The 17618-nt window shown below is 42.5% G+C and overlaps 1 protein-coding gene across 1 annotated transcript in view; it reads left to right on the top strand.

Moving 5' to 3' along the window:
* The first annotated feature begins 4489 nt into the window (after positions 1 to 4489).
* The window catches only part of LOC139383310 (zinc finger protein 395a), a 29000-nt gene continuing 15871 nt past the window's right edge, over positions 4490 to 17618 (top strand). The window contains exons 1-3 of the mRNA XM_071127790.1: positions 4490 to 4901; positions 13734 to 14039; positions 15002 to 15231. Of these exons, the coding sequence (XP_070983891.1) occupies positions 13845 to 14039; positions 15002 to 15231 (425 nt within the window). The 5' untranslated portion in view covers positions 4490 to 4901; positions 13734 to 13844. The remainder of the gene's footprint in view (positions 4902 to 13733; positions 14040 to 15001; positions 15232 to 17618) is intronic.

Below are 17618 nucleotides of genomic sequence, written 5' to 3' on the forward strand. Positions count from 1 at the left end.
ATCTCGCTACTGCTAGACATTTAATCCATTGTGGTCACATTACACCTCGGGGAGAGTAGTAAGGGGCGTGACAGGGCGGGGGTGGACAGAGGACAAAAGAATGGGGGATGTCCACTCCAAACCCAACACACACTTGATGAGAGTACTTCATGATACTAAATGGAAATAGCACTTTTTTCAAAATGTATTATTTAGTTTTATGCTTTACCCAAACCACTATGAATGAATGCCTAAACGTAACCCTTTTGAGTCGTTTCTGTTTTAACCCTATGACCTCGCAGAATTAACCCTGTAATCACGTGGAATTAATGGGTCAAAAAATGTGCGTTCATCCAATTACGTGAAATCCGAAGTGAAACTCTGAGATCATGAGGTTGGTATTATAATACGGTTCATAGGACATTATAAGGGGTCATATAGGCTCACGACAGGTCTTAGTTACAATGTATTAGAACTGCATCACAACGTGTTACCAACTCCTCCTATTTGTCTGTAATGTCTAGGTTGTAGCCTACATCCCATGAAATAAGCCTTTAGTTTGTTTTTCAACAAGAGGACTAAAGCGGCTCATAGGAGGCCTTTTACTGTCCAACAGCCGAGGGAGGAACAAGTCTTGGGAGTGTGCTTACTTGAGACTACTGTATCAGGGTGTTAGTGAGGTAACACCGCAACCTCAACTTGTCAGGTTTTGAAATAATCACTAACTAATCCATTCTCCTGATCTCAAACAGTGGGCAAGGAGCTTTTCATGCATGCCCATGTGTGATCTCACGGCCAGAAGACCTTGACTACTGCTTATAATAGGAATGGTATTAGAGACATACGCACTAATCTGTAAATCACATGAATTATCATAATAAGGTTTTGTGGGTTAACAGATTGACATATACAGCACATATAAGTTACGAATTAAGAGGATATACATACAGTTGAAGTTGGAAGTTTACATACACCGTAGCCAAATACATTTACATTCAGTTTTTCACAATTCCTGACATTTAATACTCATAAAAATTCCCTGTTTTAGGTCAGTTAGGATTGCCACTTTATTTTAAGAATGTGAAACATCAGAATAAGAGTAGAGAGAATGATTTACTTCAACTTTGATTTATTTCATCACATTCCCAGTGGGTCAGAAGTTTACATACACTCAATTCGTATTTGGTAGCATTGCTTTTAAATTGTTTAACTTGGGTCAAACATTTTGGATAGCCTTTCACAAGATTCCCACAATAAATTGGGTGAATTTTGACCCATTCCTCCTGACAGAGCTGGTGTAACTGAGTCAGGTTTGTAGGCCTCCTTGCTCGCACACGCTTTTTCAGTTCTGCCCACAGATTTTCTATAGGATTGAGGTCAGGGCTTTGTGATGGCCACTCCAATACCTTGACTTTGTTGTCCTTAAGCCATTTTGCCACAACTTTGGAAGTATGCTTGGGGTCCTGACTGATGTCTTGAGATGTTGCTTCAATATATCCACACAATTTTCCGTCCTCATGATGCCATCTATTTTGTGAAGTGCACCAGCCCCTCATGCAGCAAAGCACCCCCACATAATGATGCTGCCACCCCCGTGCTTCACGGTTGGGATGGTGTTCTTCGGCTTGCAAGCCTCCCCCTTTTTCCTCCAAACAAAACAATGATCATTATGGCCAAACAGTTCTATTTTTGTTTCATCAGACCAGAGGACATTTCTCCAAAAAGTACGATCTTTCTCCCCATGTGCAGCTGCAAACCGTAGTCTGGCTTTTTTTTATGGCGGTTTTGGAGCAGTGGCTTCTTACTTGCTGAGCGGCCTTTCAGGTTATGTTGATATAGATACGTTTGTACCTGTTTCCTCCAGCATCTTCACAAGGTCCTTTGCTGTTGTTCTGGGATTGATTTGCACTTTTCGCACCAAAGTACGTTCATCTCTAGGAGACAGAACGCGTCTCCTTCCTGGTATGATGGCTGCATCGTGTGTGGTGTTTATACTAGCGTACTATTGTTTGTACAGATGAACGTGGTACCTTCAGCCATTTGGAAATTGCTCCCAAGGATGAACCAGACTTTTTCCTGGAGGTCTTGGCTGATTTATTTTGATTCTCCCATTATGTCAAGTAAAGAGGCGCTGAGTTTGAAGGTAGGCCTTGAAATACATCCACAGGTACTGTCACGTCCTGACCTTAGAGATCCTTTTTATGTCTCTATTTTGGTTTGGTCAGGGCGTGAGTTGGGCTGGGCATTCTATGTTTTGTGTTCTATTTCTGGGTGTTTGGCCGGGTGTGGTTCTCAATCAGAGGCAGCTGTCTATCGTTGTCTCTGATTGAGAACCATACTTAGGTAGCCTTTTCCCACCTGTGTTTTGTGGGTAGTTGTTTTCTGTTTTTGTGTCTGCACCAGACAGAACTGTTTCGGTTTCGTTCGTTCTCTTTGTTATTCAGTGTTCAGTTCTATTAATAAATCATGAACACTTACCACCTTGGTCCTCTTCTTCAATCAGCCGTTACAGGTACACCTCCAACTGACTAAAATTATGTCAATTAGCCTATCAGAAGTTTCGAAAGCCATGACATAATTTTCTGGAATTTTCCAAGCTGTTTAAAGGCACAGTGTGTGTAAACTTCTGACCCACTGAAATTGTGATACAGTGAAATAATCTGTAAACAATTTTTGTAAAAATTACTTTTGTCATGCACACAGTAGATGTCCTAACCGACTTGCCAAAACTATAGTTTGTTAACAAGAAATTTGTGAAATGGTTGAAAAATTAGTTTTTATGACTCCAACCTAAGTGTATGTAGACTACCGACTTCAACTGTACATCTGCTTTGCAAACTGATATCATGCAGATTAACAAGCAGTCTTCTATTATTTTTACAAGTTATTTTTAGTTTGAATACTTTAAAGTGTAAAGTCCAATCCTTGCATCTCCATGTGGAACATTTGAGTGCATCAGCATTATAAGCATTATAAATATGTTGGTACTCTCTTCCATTTTATATATATATATATATATATATATATATATATATATATATATATATATATATATATAAAGAGAATCAGACATGGCACCCGATAGGGTAACTGCGACACACCCACGTAGTGGACCAATAGTAGGAATGTGGGGAGTGGGCTATAGGGAACCTCAGATTCTCATAGTCATGGGAAACACACATGAGAGAAACAACAGGCGAACATCACCACCAACCTTGGCCTAATTTCAGTTAACCCAGAACTAAAAATGTAGTTTTCCTGTCAGTCCATGAGCGATTAACCTAGGCCTGCATGCCCGATTTTGTAATGGTTAACGTGCAGAGGTGTGTGTGTGTGTTAGAGAGAGAGAGACATGTTAGTCTGTGTGTGTGTGAGAGAGAGAGAGAAAGAGAGAGATGATTTGCTGCAGTGAATAGACCATGCTTGTATTCATTTTTTTAGGGAATGGAGCACTTATTTTGGCATGATTGAGATGGGTAATTTAGTAGCCAGGTGGATGAAAACTGAGAAGGAGGCCTATGTATAATACTCCTGCTGTATCTGGGTCATTGGACCAGTGTTTCGCAACACCAGTCTCTAGAGCGCCAATGACTCACCCACACACCCACCGTGCGTTAGCCTATGCTCTCTCAATGCAGCTGTTCAGTCTGTGTGTGTGTGTGAACGCGTTCGGCCGTGCGCGCATATATATTCGCCCGACCGACCACATGTTCACCCGAACGTAGAGCATGCGCTTGCCATGCAGAGGCGGCATGGGGACGTTAAATCTTTAGGTGGAAAAAAATGAAAGACATAGAAACATCATCCCTGCATCTATATTGCTGTACAATCATCTTCCCTGCATCTATTTTGCTGTACAAACATCATCCCTGCGTCTATATTGCTGCTGTAGCCTATGTTATGTAATCCATATTGGGGACTCCCCGCCCACACAAGCAATCCGCATACCAAACTGCACATACAGTAGGTATTTGTTGTTTTCACCTCAAGAAAAGGAAAACTCACAACACCTTATCATTAGTGTAAACGGAGGCAGTGTGGGCTGCATTTAGCCTACTGTGTCAGTCACAGCAAATCTCGCACGACTCGTTTTGTCAAACGCTGCAATGTCTTGTCGAACGCTGATCAATACTGAGATTATGATGACGTCGCTACATACAAGTAGCAACATTGTTCATGTTGTGGAGGGGTATGATATGACAATAACAACACTGTAGGCCGAATAAAAATAATAGTAGATAACATATATTTATAATCAGTAGGCTTGTCTTTCTCCATTCATTCATTTCAAACATCCCCAGTAGCCTATGACCAGCTAGCACTGAAGCAACGTTACAACGTTAAACGTAGTTATTTGCTTTCTGCAGCAGGGCAGAGATACAACAATGTAACCTGGTTTAGTTACTGTACGTCCATTGTGAGCTCCCCTCCACTCAAGCACGCCCAACTACAGGCCACTGTAAACAAGTGAGATTTGTGGGACGTGTGTCTTGAAAAACAGGGTTTGACCAATGAACGCGGACATCTTTACCACATGGTTAGCTTGTTTACTAGAAGACCTGAAAACCCCGCTGAATATAGAGTTGAAGAAAACCCGGAATTGAATGTCGTGTCTTAATATCAAAACTTGACACCTACAGCTATATTTCCACACTAAAATGGTTTCACCGCCGCTGATTTATCAATCCGATTGAGGCTACATGTAAAGTACACGGTTATTTGCGTCCAAGGGCATTGTATGGTATTTACTTGAGACTGTTTTAGCAGAAGAAAAGCTCCATTCCAATCCTGCCCCTGACTCCATATCGGGTTTGGATATAACCAGCATACAACCCTTTTTCCAGGCACAGAAAATAGCATTTCAAGTTACAGCCGGTTAAAGCGAGCTTGAAGGAAGGGGGTGTGTTAAAAAATTGGCGGAGGTAAGTGCACTGTACCCATTGAAACTTTGGGTTGTTTTTCTCAAAGAAAAGTGCTGTTTATGATGCATTTTTCAACGATGCTTGTCAACGTTCTAGTAGATTTATTCTGTATTGCATAAGGACTCGATTGTAAGGGTATACAACAAAAAAAAACGTGTTGATCTGATCGCTGCAAAATGTATTGGGGCTCATTTTTATATGACCATGTTGATCAACTGTCGAGTGGCAAAGAATATTAGGAGGACGCAGTCAAAACAGACTCACTGTTTTTATTTGTGGGCCATCAATCATTCTTCAATGAAGCAATGCTGAGTAGTGCTGTACGGACATTTTCTTTCAAAACATAACAGAGTATCAGAATGTAGGCTGGGTTACTGTAAAAGTCATGTTTTGCATCCTAAACTCTCTCGTGCGCAGTGCTCCTTTGTTACAATAACCTTGTTAATGAATTTATTCCTTTTAACTTCCAAGATGATTCTATTATTGTGGAACCTGTAAAACATGCAAAAAACATGTATACTAATAAAACAATTATTATGCATTATGGTGAATAAAATATTTACATTAAAAGTGTTGTAGTGAGGATATTGCTGCATTAGGGATAACATGGTGGTATTTTCATGGTATTTTTTTTGATGTAACGCCATGGTTAGTAAGCTCACCTAGAAGTTGTTTTGGTAAGGGAAATACACAATGGGCAGTTAGTGCGGGCATGCGTGGTTATACCACTCTTTACCGATAGGGGGTGGACACTCCTTCAGAGTGATGTTTTTGTAAGCACAACGCTTCTTAATGCAATGATGATGACATTGATTGACACCTTGAATTAAAGCTTCCCATTCACCCCCTGGTCAACGTTATTATGCTGCGTTGTTATTATCATGTTATTACATGAAGTAATAGTAAAGATGTGGAGATATACACTGATGAGAATGATGATGATGACGATGATGATGACAGTGATAATAAAGCTATTTTTTATTTTTATTTTATTTAACCTTTATTTAACTAGGCAAGTCAGTTAAGAACACATTCTTATTTACAATGATGGGCTACCAAAAGGCAAAAGGCCTCCTGCGCGGACAAAAGCCAAACTTTGGGGGGCTCCAAATAATGCTAATTTGCCGATTCTATTTCTTTAAAATGCAGTGTTGAACTGTTACAGTAGTAAATATGAATAAAAATGTGTGTTCCAAATGAAACGAACACCCCCACCTGTCTGTCATGGACAATACAGTCGCCTACAAGGACATACTCTTCAGAGCAAACTGATTTGAAATAAAACAATATTGCTTTCCTGAAAATAATATTTAGAAACAAATATTAAGAAAGTAGAGGATTACATTTGCATGCACATGCATAGGTAGTTAAATAAAGGTTAAATAAATAAAAATAAAAGGGTCCTCATCTGTCATTCAAGGGGATTTGCGCCCCCCTTGCCCTCCTAGGTATCCTTGTGGCGCAGCAGTCTAAGGCACTGCATCTCAGTGCTAGAGGTGTCACTACAGACACCCTGGTTTGATTCCAGGCTGCATTGCAACTGGCCGTGATTGGGAGTCCCGTAGGGTGGCACACAATTGGTCCGGGTTTGGCTGGTGTAGGACATCGTTGTAAATAAGAGTTTGTTCTTAACTGACTTGCATAGTTAAATAATAATAATCACATTCTGGTCAGAATTACAAACACCTTTTAGGATGTGTTTTTTCCCTAGTATTCCTGACAGTATGGGCCGGGGCGGCAGGTAGCCTAGTGGTTAGAGCATTGGGTCAGAAATCAAAAGCTTGCTGGATCAAATCCCCAAGCTGACGAGGTAAAAATCTGTTGTTCTGCCCCTGACAGTAGGCTGTCATTGTAAATAAGAATTTGTTCTTAACTGACTTGCCTAGTTAAATACAGGCCAAATAAATAAAGTATGCCGTCTGTAACTGGCGATTGTGGCATGTACAGTAGAGAGCTACTGTAACACAGAAGGCCAATGTTGTGCAATCAAAGGAAATGCTGTTACGATCAGATCAGTTCACTATTACAACAACAACCATTACTGGAATCAAGGAGGGGGATGGAGAGAAAAAACCTGACTGTAATTTGAGTTTTTTTATGGCAGTTGCCAACCAGACCTTAAGAGACGTCTCCTTCTCACTCTCATTCTCCTAGTCTCTCAAATGTTTTCTTTCATACAGATTTTAATCTTAATTTGAGCCATCTTGCTACAGCAGGAAAATGTGAATTATTATGCGGATTATAATTAATGCACATTTTTGTAGAGGTTGATCAACTTTTCATTCGGTCAAATCGAGTCTGAAATTTCAAAGTGGAAATTACAAACTTTAGAAGTTTGCATTTCTCAGCAACAGACCCCTACCCACATGTACATACTGTATTACCTCAATTACCTCAGCTACCTCGTACCCCTGCACATTGACTCAGTACTGGTACTCCTTCTATGTACAGTTTTATACACTTTTATTTCTTTCATCACATTCCCAGTGGGTCAGAAGTTTACATACACTCAATTAGTATTTGGTAGCATTGCTTTTAAATGGTTTAACTTGGGTCAAATGTTTTGGATAGCCTTCCACAAGCTTCCCACAATAAGTTGGGTGAATTTTGACCCATTCCTCCTGACAGAGCTGGTGTAACTGAGTCAGGTTTGTAGGCCTCTTAGCTCGCACACGCTTTTTCAGTTCTTCCCACAAATATTCCAATACCTTGACTTTGTTGTCCTTAAGCCATTTTGCCACAACTTTGGAAGTATGCTTGGGGTCATTGTCCATTTGGAAGACCCATTTGCGACCAAGCTTGAACTTCCTGACGGATGTCTTGAGATGTTGCTCAATATATCCACATCATTTGGAGTGGTTGAAAAACACGTTTTTAATGAGTCCAACCTAAGTGTATGCAAACTTCCGACTTCAACTGTATAGCCTTGTTATTGTTTTTATTGTGTTTCTATTTCCTTTTTTATTTAGAAAATATTTGTCTTCCTTTTTACCTCTGCATTGTTGGGAAGGGGCTCATAAGTAAGCCTTTCACTGTAAAGTCTACACCTGTTGTATTAGGTGCATGTGACCAATACATTTGATTTGTGATTAGTATCTGTACTACTCAGTCTTTGGCTTCCCTGGTGGCGTTGGTGTTGCTTACACACACACACACACACACACACACACACACACACACACACACACACACACACACACACACACACACACACACACACACACACACACACACACACACACACTCCCCTCCTCTCTCCCCCACCCTGCACTCCACTCCACACCCCCCACCCCAAATCTTTCCCACCTGTAAATTCTTCTTCTGTACTCTGTAGAAAGGATGACTCACTGTGTCTGTCTTGCTCTCTGTTATTGAGACTTGCATCAGTTTCATGATGACATCCAAATAGTGATTTTATTGACTACGTGAGACAGGAAGCGTGATTGGTGGTAGAATGAGTCCTCCGCTTTGCAGGGGAACGTTCAGTAATTATTGGGAGAGTATTATTGAAGAATCCCACCCCAACTTATTGGAGACTGTTTGGAGACTATCATTGGAGCAGTGTCTTGACTTTTATCCTTTTTGCTAAGCAGGGTAAATACAAAGTATTTTGACATAATCATGTATTTTGAATATGTGCAGGGTAACTTGAATAACATGAAATTCAACAAGTGGAAAGAGTCATTAGTGGTGCACTCTTTTGTAATAACTATGTAATTCATATTCTGTCTGGTTTGAAGAGAATATTAATAATATATATATAATAATATAACAGGCTACTGTTACGTAATTGTATGTTAAAACCTAAGGTAGGCCTAAACATTCCATTGGGATGTTGAATTGCAGCTAACTTTAGCACTGTGTGTAGATGGTCTGACCAGCAACCAGCCCTTCCTCTCTTTAAATAAGTATCAAGACAAATCTAATGATGAACAACAGTGTCCAAAATGGAAGGGCTCCAAAATAGGTCATCATGGGACATTTTTGTGTTCTAATTAGTGTTGTCACGATACCGGAATTTTGACTTCGATATCGATACAATGTTTAGTATCACAATACTCGATACCAAAACGATACCACGACAATCTTTGGGCATCTTTTGCATTGAAGTAGCCTCTTTTATCAAAATGTGCACTGTCTCTTTAACCAGTAATGACTTCATTTGCTGATATTCTTTGGGAGAGATGTGAGAGAGAGACCAAATAATTGAATGACTAATGCTTTTGGTGGCAATCATCTTTGAAATAATCATATTTAGCATTGTGGTTTGCACATTTTTTAAGTGCTGAGAAAAGTCCTAAAATAATATTTCAGCCTATCAAATACTATTTTTAAGAAATGTATCATTTTTGTATAGTTATGTGATTCACAACCAAACAGTGGTGGAAAAAGTACTACATTTTCATACTTGAGTCAAAGTAAAGATACCTTAATAGAAAATGACTCAAGTAAAAGTGAAAGTCACCCAGTAAAATACTACTTGAGTAAAGGTCTAAAAGTATTCGGTTTAAAATATACTTATCAAATCAAATCAAATCAAATCAAATTTTATTTGTCACATACACATGGTTAGCAGATGTTAATGCGAGTGTAGCGAAATGCTTGTGCTTCTAGTTCCGACAATGCAGTAATAACCAACAAGTAATCTAACTAACAATTCCAAAACTACTGTCTTGTACACAGTGTGAGGGGATAAAGAATATGTACATAAGGATGTATGAATGAGTGATGGTACAGAGCAGCATAGGCAGATACAGTAGATGGTATCGAGTACAGTATATACATATGAGATGAGTATGTAAACAAAGTGGCATAGTTAAAGTGGCTAGTGATACATGTATTACATAAGGATACAGTCGATGATATAGAGTACTGTATATACGTATGCATATGAGATGAATAATGTAGGGTAAGTAACATTATATAAGGTAGCATTGTTTAAAGTGGCTGGTGATATATTTACATCATTTCCCATCAATTCCCATTATTAAAGTGGCTGGAGTTGAGTCAGTGTCAGTGTGTTGGCAGCAGCCACTCAATGTTAGTGGTGGCTGTTTAACAGTCTGATAGCCTTGAGATAGAAGCTGTTTTTCAGTCTCTCGGTACCAGCTTTGATGCACCTGTACTGACCTCGCCTTCTGGATGATAGCGGGGTGAACAGGCAGTGGCTCGGGTGGTTGATGTCCTCGATGATCTTTATGGCCTTCCTGTGACATCGGGTGGTGTAGGTGTCCTGGAGGGCAGGTAGTTTGCCCCCGGTGATGCGTTGTGCAGACCTCACTACCCTCTGGAGAGCCTTACGGTTGAGGGCGGAGCAGTTGCCGTACCAGGCGGTGATACAGCCCGCCAGGATGCTCTCGATTGTGCATCTGTAGAAGTTTGTGAGTGCTTTTGGTGACAAGCCGAATTTCTTCAGCCTCCTGAGGTTGAAGAGGCGCTGCTGCGCCTTCTTCACAATGCTGTCTGTGTGAGTGGACCAATTCAGTTTGTCTGTGATGTGTATGCCGAGGAACTTAAAACTTGCTACCCTCTCCACTACTGTTCCATCGATGTGGATAGGGGGGTGTTCCCTCTGCTGTTTCCTGAAGTCCACAATCATCTCCTTAGTTTTGTTGACGTTGAGTGTGAGGTTATTTTCCTGACACCACACTCCGAGGGCCCTCACCTCCTCCCTGTAGGCCGTCTCGTCGTTGTTGGTAATCAAGCCTACCACTGTTGTGTCGTCCGCAAACTTGATGATTGAGTTGGAGGCGTGCGTGGCCACGCAGTCGTGGGTGAACAGGGAGTACAGGAGAGGGCTCAGAACGCACCCTTGTGGGGCCCCAGTGTTGAGGATCAGCGGGGAGGAGATGTTGTTGCCTACCCTCACCACCTGGGGGCGGCCCGTCAGGAAGTCCAGTACCCAGTTGCACAGGGCGGGGTCGAGACCCAGGGTCTCGAGCTTGATGACGAGCTTGGAGGGTACTATGGTGTTGAATGCCGAGCTGTAGTCAATGAACAGCATTCTCACATAGGTATTCCTCTTGTCCAGATGGGTTAGGGCATCAAAAGTAAATGGAATTGCTAAAATGTACTTAAGTATCAAATGTGAAAGTAAAAGTACAAACCATTTCAAATTCCTTAGATTAAACAATGTTGTTGTTTTTTTATTGGCAGATAGCCAGGGGGCACACTCCAACGCTCAGACATCATTTACAAACGAAGCATTTGTGTTTAGTGAGTCCACCAGATCAGAGGCAGTAGGGATGACCAGGGATGTTCTCGTGATAAGTGTGTGAATTGGATAATTTTCCTGTCAAAATGCAACAAAAACTTTTGGGTGTCAGGGAAAGTGTATGAAGTAAAAAGTACATTATTATCTTTAGGAATGTAGTGAAGTAAAAGTTGTCAATAATATAAAAAGTAAAGTACAGATACCCCCCAAAATTACTTAAGTAGTACTTTAAAGTATTTTTACTAAAATACTTTACACCACTGCAACCAAAGTACTTGGGTAGTGGATTGATATTAGCTTTAGCTGTCAGCTAGCAAGGGAAGCCTACAAAGCTGGAAGCTACCAGTATCTTCATCTACTGACCACGTTTACATGCACACAGTATTCCAGATAGCAGCTCATATCCCGCTTAACATTTTAGTCGGGATATGCTGTTTACATGCACCTTTGATATCCTGCTCATGAGTATCCCTGTATCCATGAATGAACAGAATATTCCTGATTTAAGTTCATATTGGTTAAATGGAAGAGTAACTGAAATCTGGACACTGACTCTAGGCCTATAACCGCTCACATGTAGTGTAATATCATATTAACTCCTGCAGAATTGTGCATTTTTGCAGTGAAATTATACAACCAATGTTCATTTTGTCTCGGGAACAGGAGCGGAGAAATATGATTTCTTTCTTTCAGCATCGCTTGAGAAAATGGGAATGTGCATGTAATGTGTTATCTCTGACACTATATCAGCAGACAGTATTTGAACCACATAAAATATGCACCCAAGATGAAAGGAAGCCTTATCAGAAATGTGTTTTGTCCTTTTCTCAGCTTTTCATTTCCTAATTTCCGTTTTTCACTGTTTTGGGGAGTTTTTGTGTTTTCTCCCTGGTCCCTAAACGAAACAGACAACTTTACCAGTGTTAACTAGATTACTAATGCATTCATTCTATCAATGTAAGATATTATTATTTATTTAGTCTTCTGGGGCAACAAATGATGACAGAAGAGAAGCTGCATTTATCAAACTATAGTTGACAAACAAATGGCCTACCAAATGGCCTCCTTAGGGTGTTTTTGTTTGACCCACACGAACGTGGCCAAAGACATGACTGTGAAACAGCAAACAACTTTGCCACGATTCTAAAGCTACACGTGATAGGCTACAAATGAAAGTGATATTTGATATCTAACCAATTAATTGTACACACACACGCTATGTTTTCATTTTGTGAGTGTGGAATATGGGGTGTATAGAGAAGTCTCTTTCTACATTTATAAAGAAAAACTTTTATAAGCAATTGCATCAATGTTGACACTGCCATGTTGAGTTGATCTGAGCCTTGCTGTTTGAAAAGCACTACAGTTTTCAACTCGGCTATCGCAGATGCACCTCCCTGACATCATTCGCCAACTTTTGTCTACAGTCGGCTTCGTTAGGCTTACCGCTCGAACACACCCACTGTCTACCGGTGTTGCCCCTGCTTCCCTTTAGCTATTCCGGTACACAGCAGGCGGGAAGCGGGAGTTACACCGTGTGCTACTTAAACTGTGGTTAAGGTTAGGAAAGGGGTTACGGTTAGCGAAAATGCTCTCCTAACCTGCTACTAAAATCACTTTGTATCAAAGTAGCGTGAAAATACTATGTCCCTTATGATACCTACTGTACTGGAGCGCCCCCACCTGTCCCAGCTTAAAAATGTAACAATACAAGTATCAAGAGGTGTTCCTGCAGATGCGAGAATGACCACATGCAGGAACGCCCCGAATTGCGCCCTTCTCCAAGACTGTTAACTTCTGTGCAGCATGAGTATGGTGCTAACACAATGCAGCCCAGACTCCCAGTGCAGGCTAGCAGTGAGTGAGTGGAGCTAACATGATGCAGCTCAGACTCCCAGTGCAGGCTAGCAGTGAGTAAGTGGAGCAGGCAGGGTGAGCTATGATAAGGGGTCGGCTGCACTGATATAGACAGGCTTGATCCATGAGACACATTTGACAGAAATACCGAAAGTAACAAATATTCTAGTACCGAACCGTTTTTCGTGTTCTAGTATCGAAAAAGTACAGAAGTTTCAGTATACCGTGCAACACTAGTTGTAGCTTTATTAACTTGAGCCATCTAATCCCAAGCCACTACACATACAGTATATAGTCAGAGGGCGGTGTAAAAAAGGGGTCGCCTCTACCCACTGATTTGGGGTCAAATTTGTTTTTATCTCTCTAATGGTCAAGGATAGGGTTGGCGGATATGGTAATCTTATCCAAGATCAGGAGCAATTTCAACCAAGAGCTTTTAAGGCGAGGAGGTGGGTAGAGGGGTAGATTGTGGTCTGAGACGGGTGTTCAAAAATGTAACCAAAAATGCCTTCCCCGCACATTTAATCAATCCATCAAGGTTCATGGCATCAACACATGCATCTGGACAGATATGACAATGTCAATGAAGGCAACTTTATAGGGCTTTGAAGCGTGAAATACAATAGGAAATGGAGCACAACGATTTTCTCTGTTATATAATGTATTGAAAGCAGATGGTCAATTTCTAAGGGCTGGATTCAATTCGCATCGCAGAAGTATCGCGGAAGACGTTTTCTCCAATCTTGTTTCTTCTCTTTCAGCTGTACCTCTCTTTCACTCCGTCCTATTCTACGACCAGTCTTTGCCATTGTTCCAGAGAACCAAACCTCAATAGATCTTCTGAGTCTACAGACACAGTGTTACTCCCAACCATGTTACCCAAGACTCGTCTGGGGAAGCGTTCCCCCCTAGGGGCATTGCTGTGTACCTCCTGCCCATCCATGGAGAGCACACTGGAGACAGGGGCCCACGGGGACCCTGAGGGGGGTGTGGGGAGCCCAACTATGGGACCACCAGGGCCCCAGCATCTCAGCAGGTTCAACTTCAAACTACACCCTGGACAGAAGGTGAGGGAGAGGGGAGACAGGGAGCGGTGGGAAGAGAAGGGGGATGGAGGGTGAGAAGGGAGAGTGGGAAAGGAATGAGGGTAGAGGAGAGAAGGGGCTAGATCGACAGAGTGTAGGTGAGAGAAGAGAGGGAGGGAAAAAAAGTGGAATGCACTGTTCTTATGTAACTTTTCATAACTACTACAGATGTAGTATCTTCATTTGAGCCAATTTAAGAATCCTGCAGCAACAGGAAATTACTTTAGTTAATGGACATTTTTGAAAGGGTTGATACATTTTTCGTAAGGGAAAATCATGTCTGAAATTTCAAAGTGGAAACTACAAAATTCAGAAGCCTAAACCTCAAATACACTACACGTTTTCAATTTCCTGCATTGCAGGAAAGTTCTCCTGCAACAGGGTGATCTGTATCTATCCCAATGTGGTCTCAGCCTTCTGTTTTCTGCTTGAGAGAAAAACAGCCAATGTGTCTGTCTGTCACTGTCTGTTCCCATTATCTTTCCCTCGTTTTCAGTGTTGATGTAAATCAGTATCTCTTGGCCTTTATCCCATCTCTTCTCATCTACAGTATTTCACTCCTCTCTCAGGTGAACAGGCTGGGCAGCAGTCCACTGTCATTCTGTCACTGTCACTCTGCCTTTGTCCACTGGGCTGTTTGATGGCCACAGTGGCACGATTACCTCAAGGCATCGCTTTTTTTATATCGGTCTCTCTTTTTCTTTATCTCTGTCTCTCTATGTCTTTCGCACCACTCTCCCCCTAGCTTGACACTAACTCTGACTTGTTGTTTTTGACTTGTCATTGTACTTCTCTATCCCTCTCTCTCTGTCTGTCTCTCGCTTTGCCCCTCTCTCTCTCTCTCTCTCTCTCTCTCTCTCTCTCGCTCCCTCTCTCTCGCTCCCTCCCTCTCTCCCTCCCCGATTTAACATGTCACTGTCTCTAAACCCTCCCTCCCTCCACAGGTGTATGTGTTGTGTGGAGGGCGTGAGTGCACAGGGGTGGTGGAGCAACACAACCATGTGGATAATGAGGTGGCCATCCTGCTGCCTGCTCTGGGACAGCATGTCCTGAGGAAACTACAGGACGTCTGGACCTCCCCCACCGTCCCTCCTCATCCTCCTGCTGCAACACAGAGCACAAGGAAACCATACCAAGTGTCCTCCTGCATCGATGTTCCCAATGTGCCCAGGAGGTAAGGGTAGTGTAATGTAGTGTGGGGAGGTAAGGGTAGTGTAATGTAGTGTGGGGAGGTAAGGGTAGTGTAATGTAGTGTGGGGAGGTAAGGGTTGTGTAATGTAGTGTGAGGAGGTAAGGATAGTGTAATGTAGTGTGGGGAGGTAAGGGTAGTGTAATGTAGTGTGGGGAGGTAAGGATAGTGTAATGTAGTGTGAGGAGGTAAGGATAGTGTAATGTAGTGTGGGGAGGTAAGGGTAGTGTAATGTATTGTGGGGAGGTAAGGGTAGTGTAATGTGGGGAGGTAAGGGTTGTGTGGGGAGGTAAGGGTAGTGTAATGTAGTGTGGGGAGGTAAGGGTAGTGTAATGTAGTGTGGGGAGGTAAGGGTAGTGTAATGTAGTGTGGGGAGGTAAGGGTAGTGTAATGTAGTGTGGGGAGGTAAGGGTAGTGTAATGTAGTGTTTGAGGAGGTAAGGGTAGTGTAATGTAGTGTGGGGAGGTAAGGGTAGTGTAATGTAGTGTGGGGAGGTAAGGGTAGTGTAATGTAGTGTGGGACGTAAGGTTAGTGTAATCTAGTGTGGGGGGGGTAAGGGTAGTGTAATGTAGTGTGGGGAGGTAAGGGTAGTGTGAGGAGGTAAGGATAGTGTAATGTAGTGTGGGGAGGTAAGGGTAGTGTAATGTATTGTGGGGAGGTAAGGGTAGTGTAATGTGGGGAGGTAAGGGTAGTGTAATGTGTGTGGGGAGGTAAGGGTAGTGTAATGTAGTGTGAGGAGGTAAGGATAGTGTAATGTAGTGTGGGGAGGTAAGGGTAGTGTAATGTAGTGTGGGGAGGTAAGGATAGTGTAATGTAGTGTGAGGAGGTAAGGATAGTGTAATGTAGTGTGGGGAGGTAAGGGTAGTGTAATGTATTGTGGGGAGGTAAGGGTAGTGTAATGTGGGGAGGTAAGGGTTGTGTGGGGAGGTAAGGGTAGTGTAATGTAGTGTGGGGAGGTAAGGGTAGTGTAATGTAGTGTGGGGAGGTAAGGGTAGTGTAATGTAGTGTGGGGAGGTAAGGGTAGTGTAATGTAGTGTTTCGGGAGGTAAGGGTAGTGTAATGTAGTGTGGGGAGGTAAGGGTAGTGTAATGTAGTGTGGGGAGGTAAGGGTAGTGTAATGTAGTGTGGGACGTAAGGTTAGTGTAATCTAGTGTGGGGGGGGTAAGGGTAGTGTAATGTAGTGTGGGGAGGTAAGGGTAGTGTGGGGAGGTAAGGGTAGTGTAATCTAGTGTGGGGGGGTAAGGGTAGTGTAATGTAGTGTGGGGAGGTAAGGGTAGTGTAATGTAGTGTGGGGGGGGTAAGGGTAGTGTAATGTAGTGTGGGGAGGTAAGGGTAGTGTAATGTAGTGTGGGGAGGTAAGGGTAGTGTAATCTAGTGTGGGGAGGTAAGGATAGTGTAATGTAGTGTGGGGAGGTAAGGATAGTGTAATGTAGTGTGAGGAGGTAAGGGTAGTGTAATGTAGTGTGGGGAGGTAAGGGTAGTGTAATGTAGTGTGGGGAGGTAAGGGTAGTGTAATGTAGTGTGAGGAGGTAAGGATAGTGTAATGTAGTGTGGGGAGGTAAGGGTAGTGTAATGTAGTGTGGGGAGGTAAGGGTAGTGTAATGTGGGGAGGTAAGGGTTGTGTGGGGAGGTAAGGGTAGTGTAATGTAGTGTGGGACGTAAGGTTAGTGTAATGTAGTGTGGGGAGGTAAGGATAGTGTAATGTAGTGTTGGGAGGTAAGGGTAGTGTAATGTAGTGTGGGACTTAAGGGTAGTGTAATGTAGTGTGTGGAGGTAAGGGTAGTGTAATGTAGTGTGGGGAGGTAAGGATAGTGTAATGTAGTGTGGAGAGGTAAGGTTAGTGTAATCTAGTGTGGGGGGGTAAGGGTAGTGTAATGTAGTGTGGGGAGGTAAGGGTAGTGTAATGTAGTGTGGGGAGGTAAGGGTAGTGTAATGTAGTGTGGGGAGGTAAGGGTAGTGTAATGTAGTGTGGGGAGGTAAGGGTAGTGTAATCTAGTGTGGGGAGGTAAGGATAGTGTAATGTAGTGTGAGGAGGTACGGATAGTGTAATGTAGTGTGGGGAGGTAAGGGTAGTGTAATGTAGTGTAGGGAGGTACGGGTAGTGTAATGTGGGGAGGTAAGGGTTGTGTGGGGAGGTAAGGGTAGTGTAATGTAGTGTGGGGAGGTAAGGGTAGTGTAATGTAGTGTGGGGAGGTAAGGGTAGTGTAATGTAGTGTGGGGAGGTAAGGGTAGTGTAATGTAGTGTGGGGAGGTAAGGGTAGTGTAATGTAGTGTGGGGAGGTAAGGGTAGTGTAATGTAGTGTGGGGAGGTAAGGGTAGTGTAATGTAGTGTGGAGAGGTAAGGGTAGTGTAATGTAGGGTGGGACGTAAGG

The sequence above is a fragment of the Oncorhynchus clarkii genome, chromosome 25 (assembly GCF_045791955.1).
Source record: "Oncorhynchus clarkii lewisi isolate Uvic-CL-2024 chromosome 25, UVic_Ocla_1.0, whole genome shotgun sequence".
NCBI classification, from domain to species: Eukaryota; Metazoa; Chordata; class Actinopteri; order Salmoniformes; family Salmonidae; genus Oncorhynchus; species Oncorhynchus clarkii.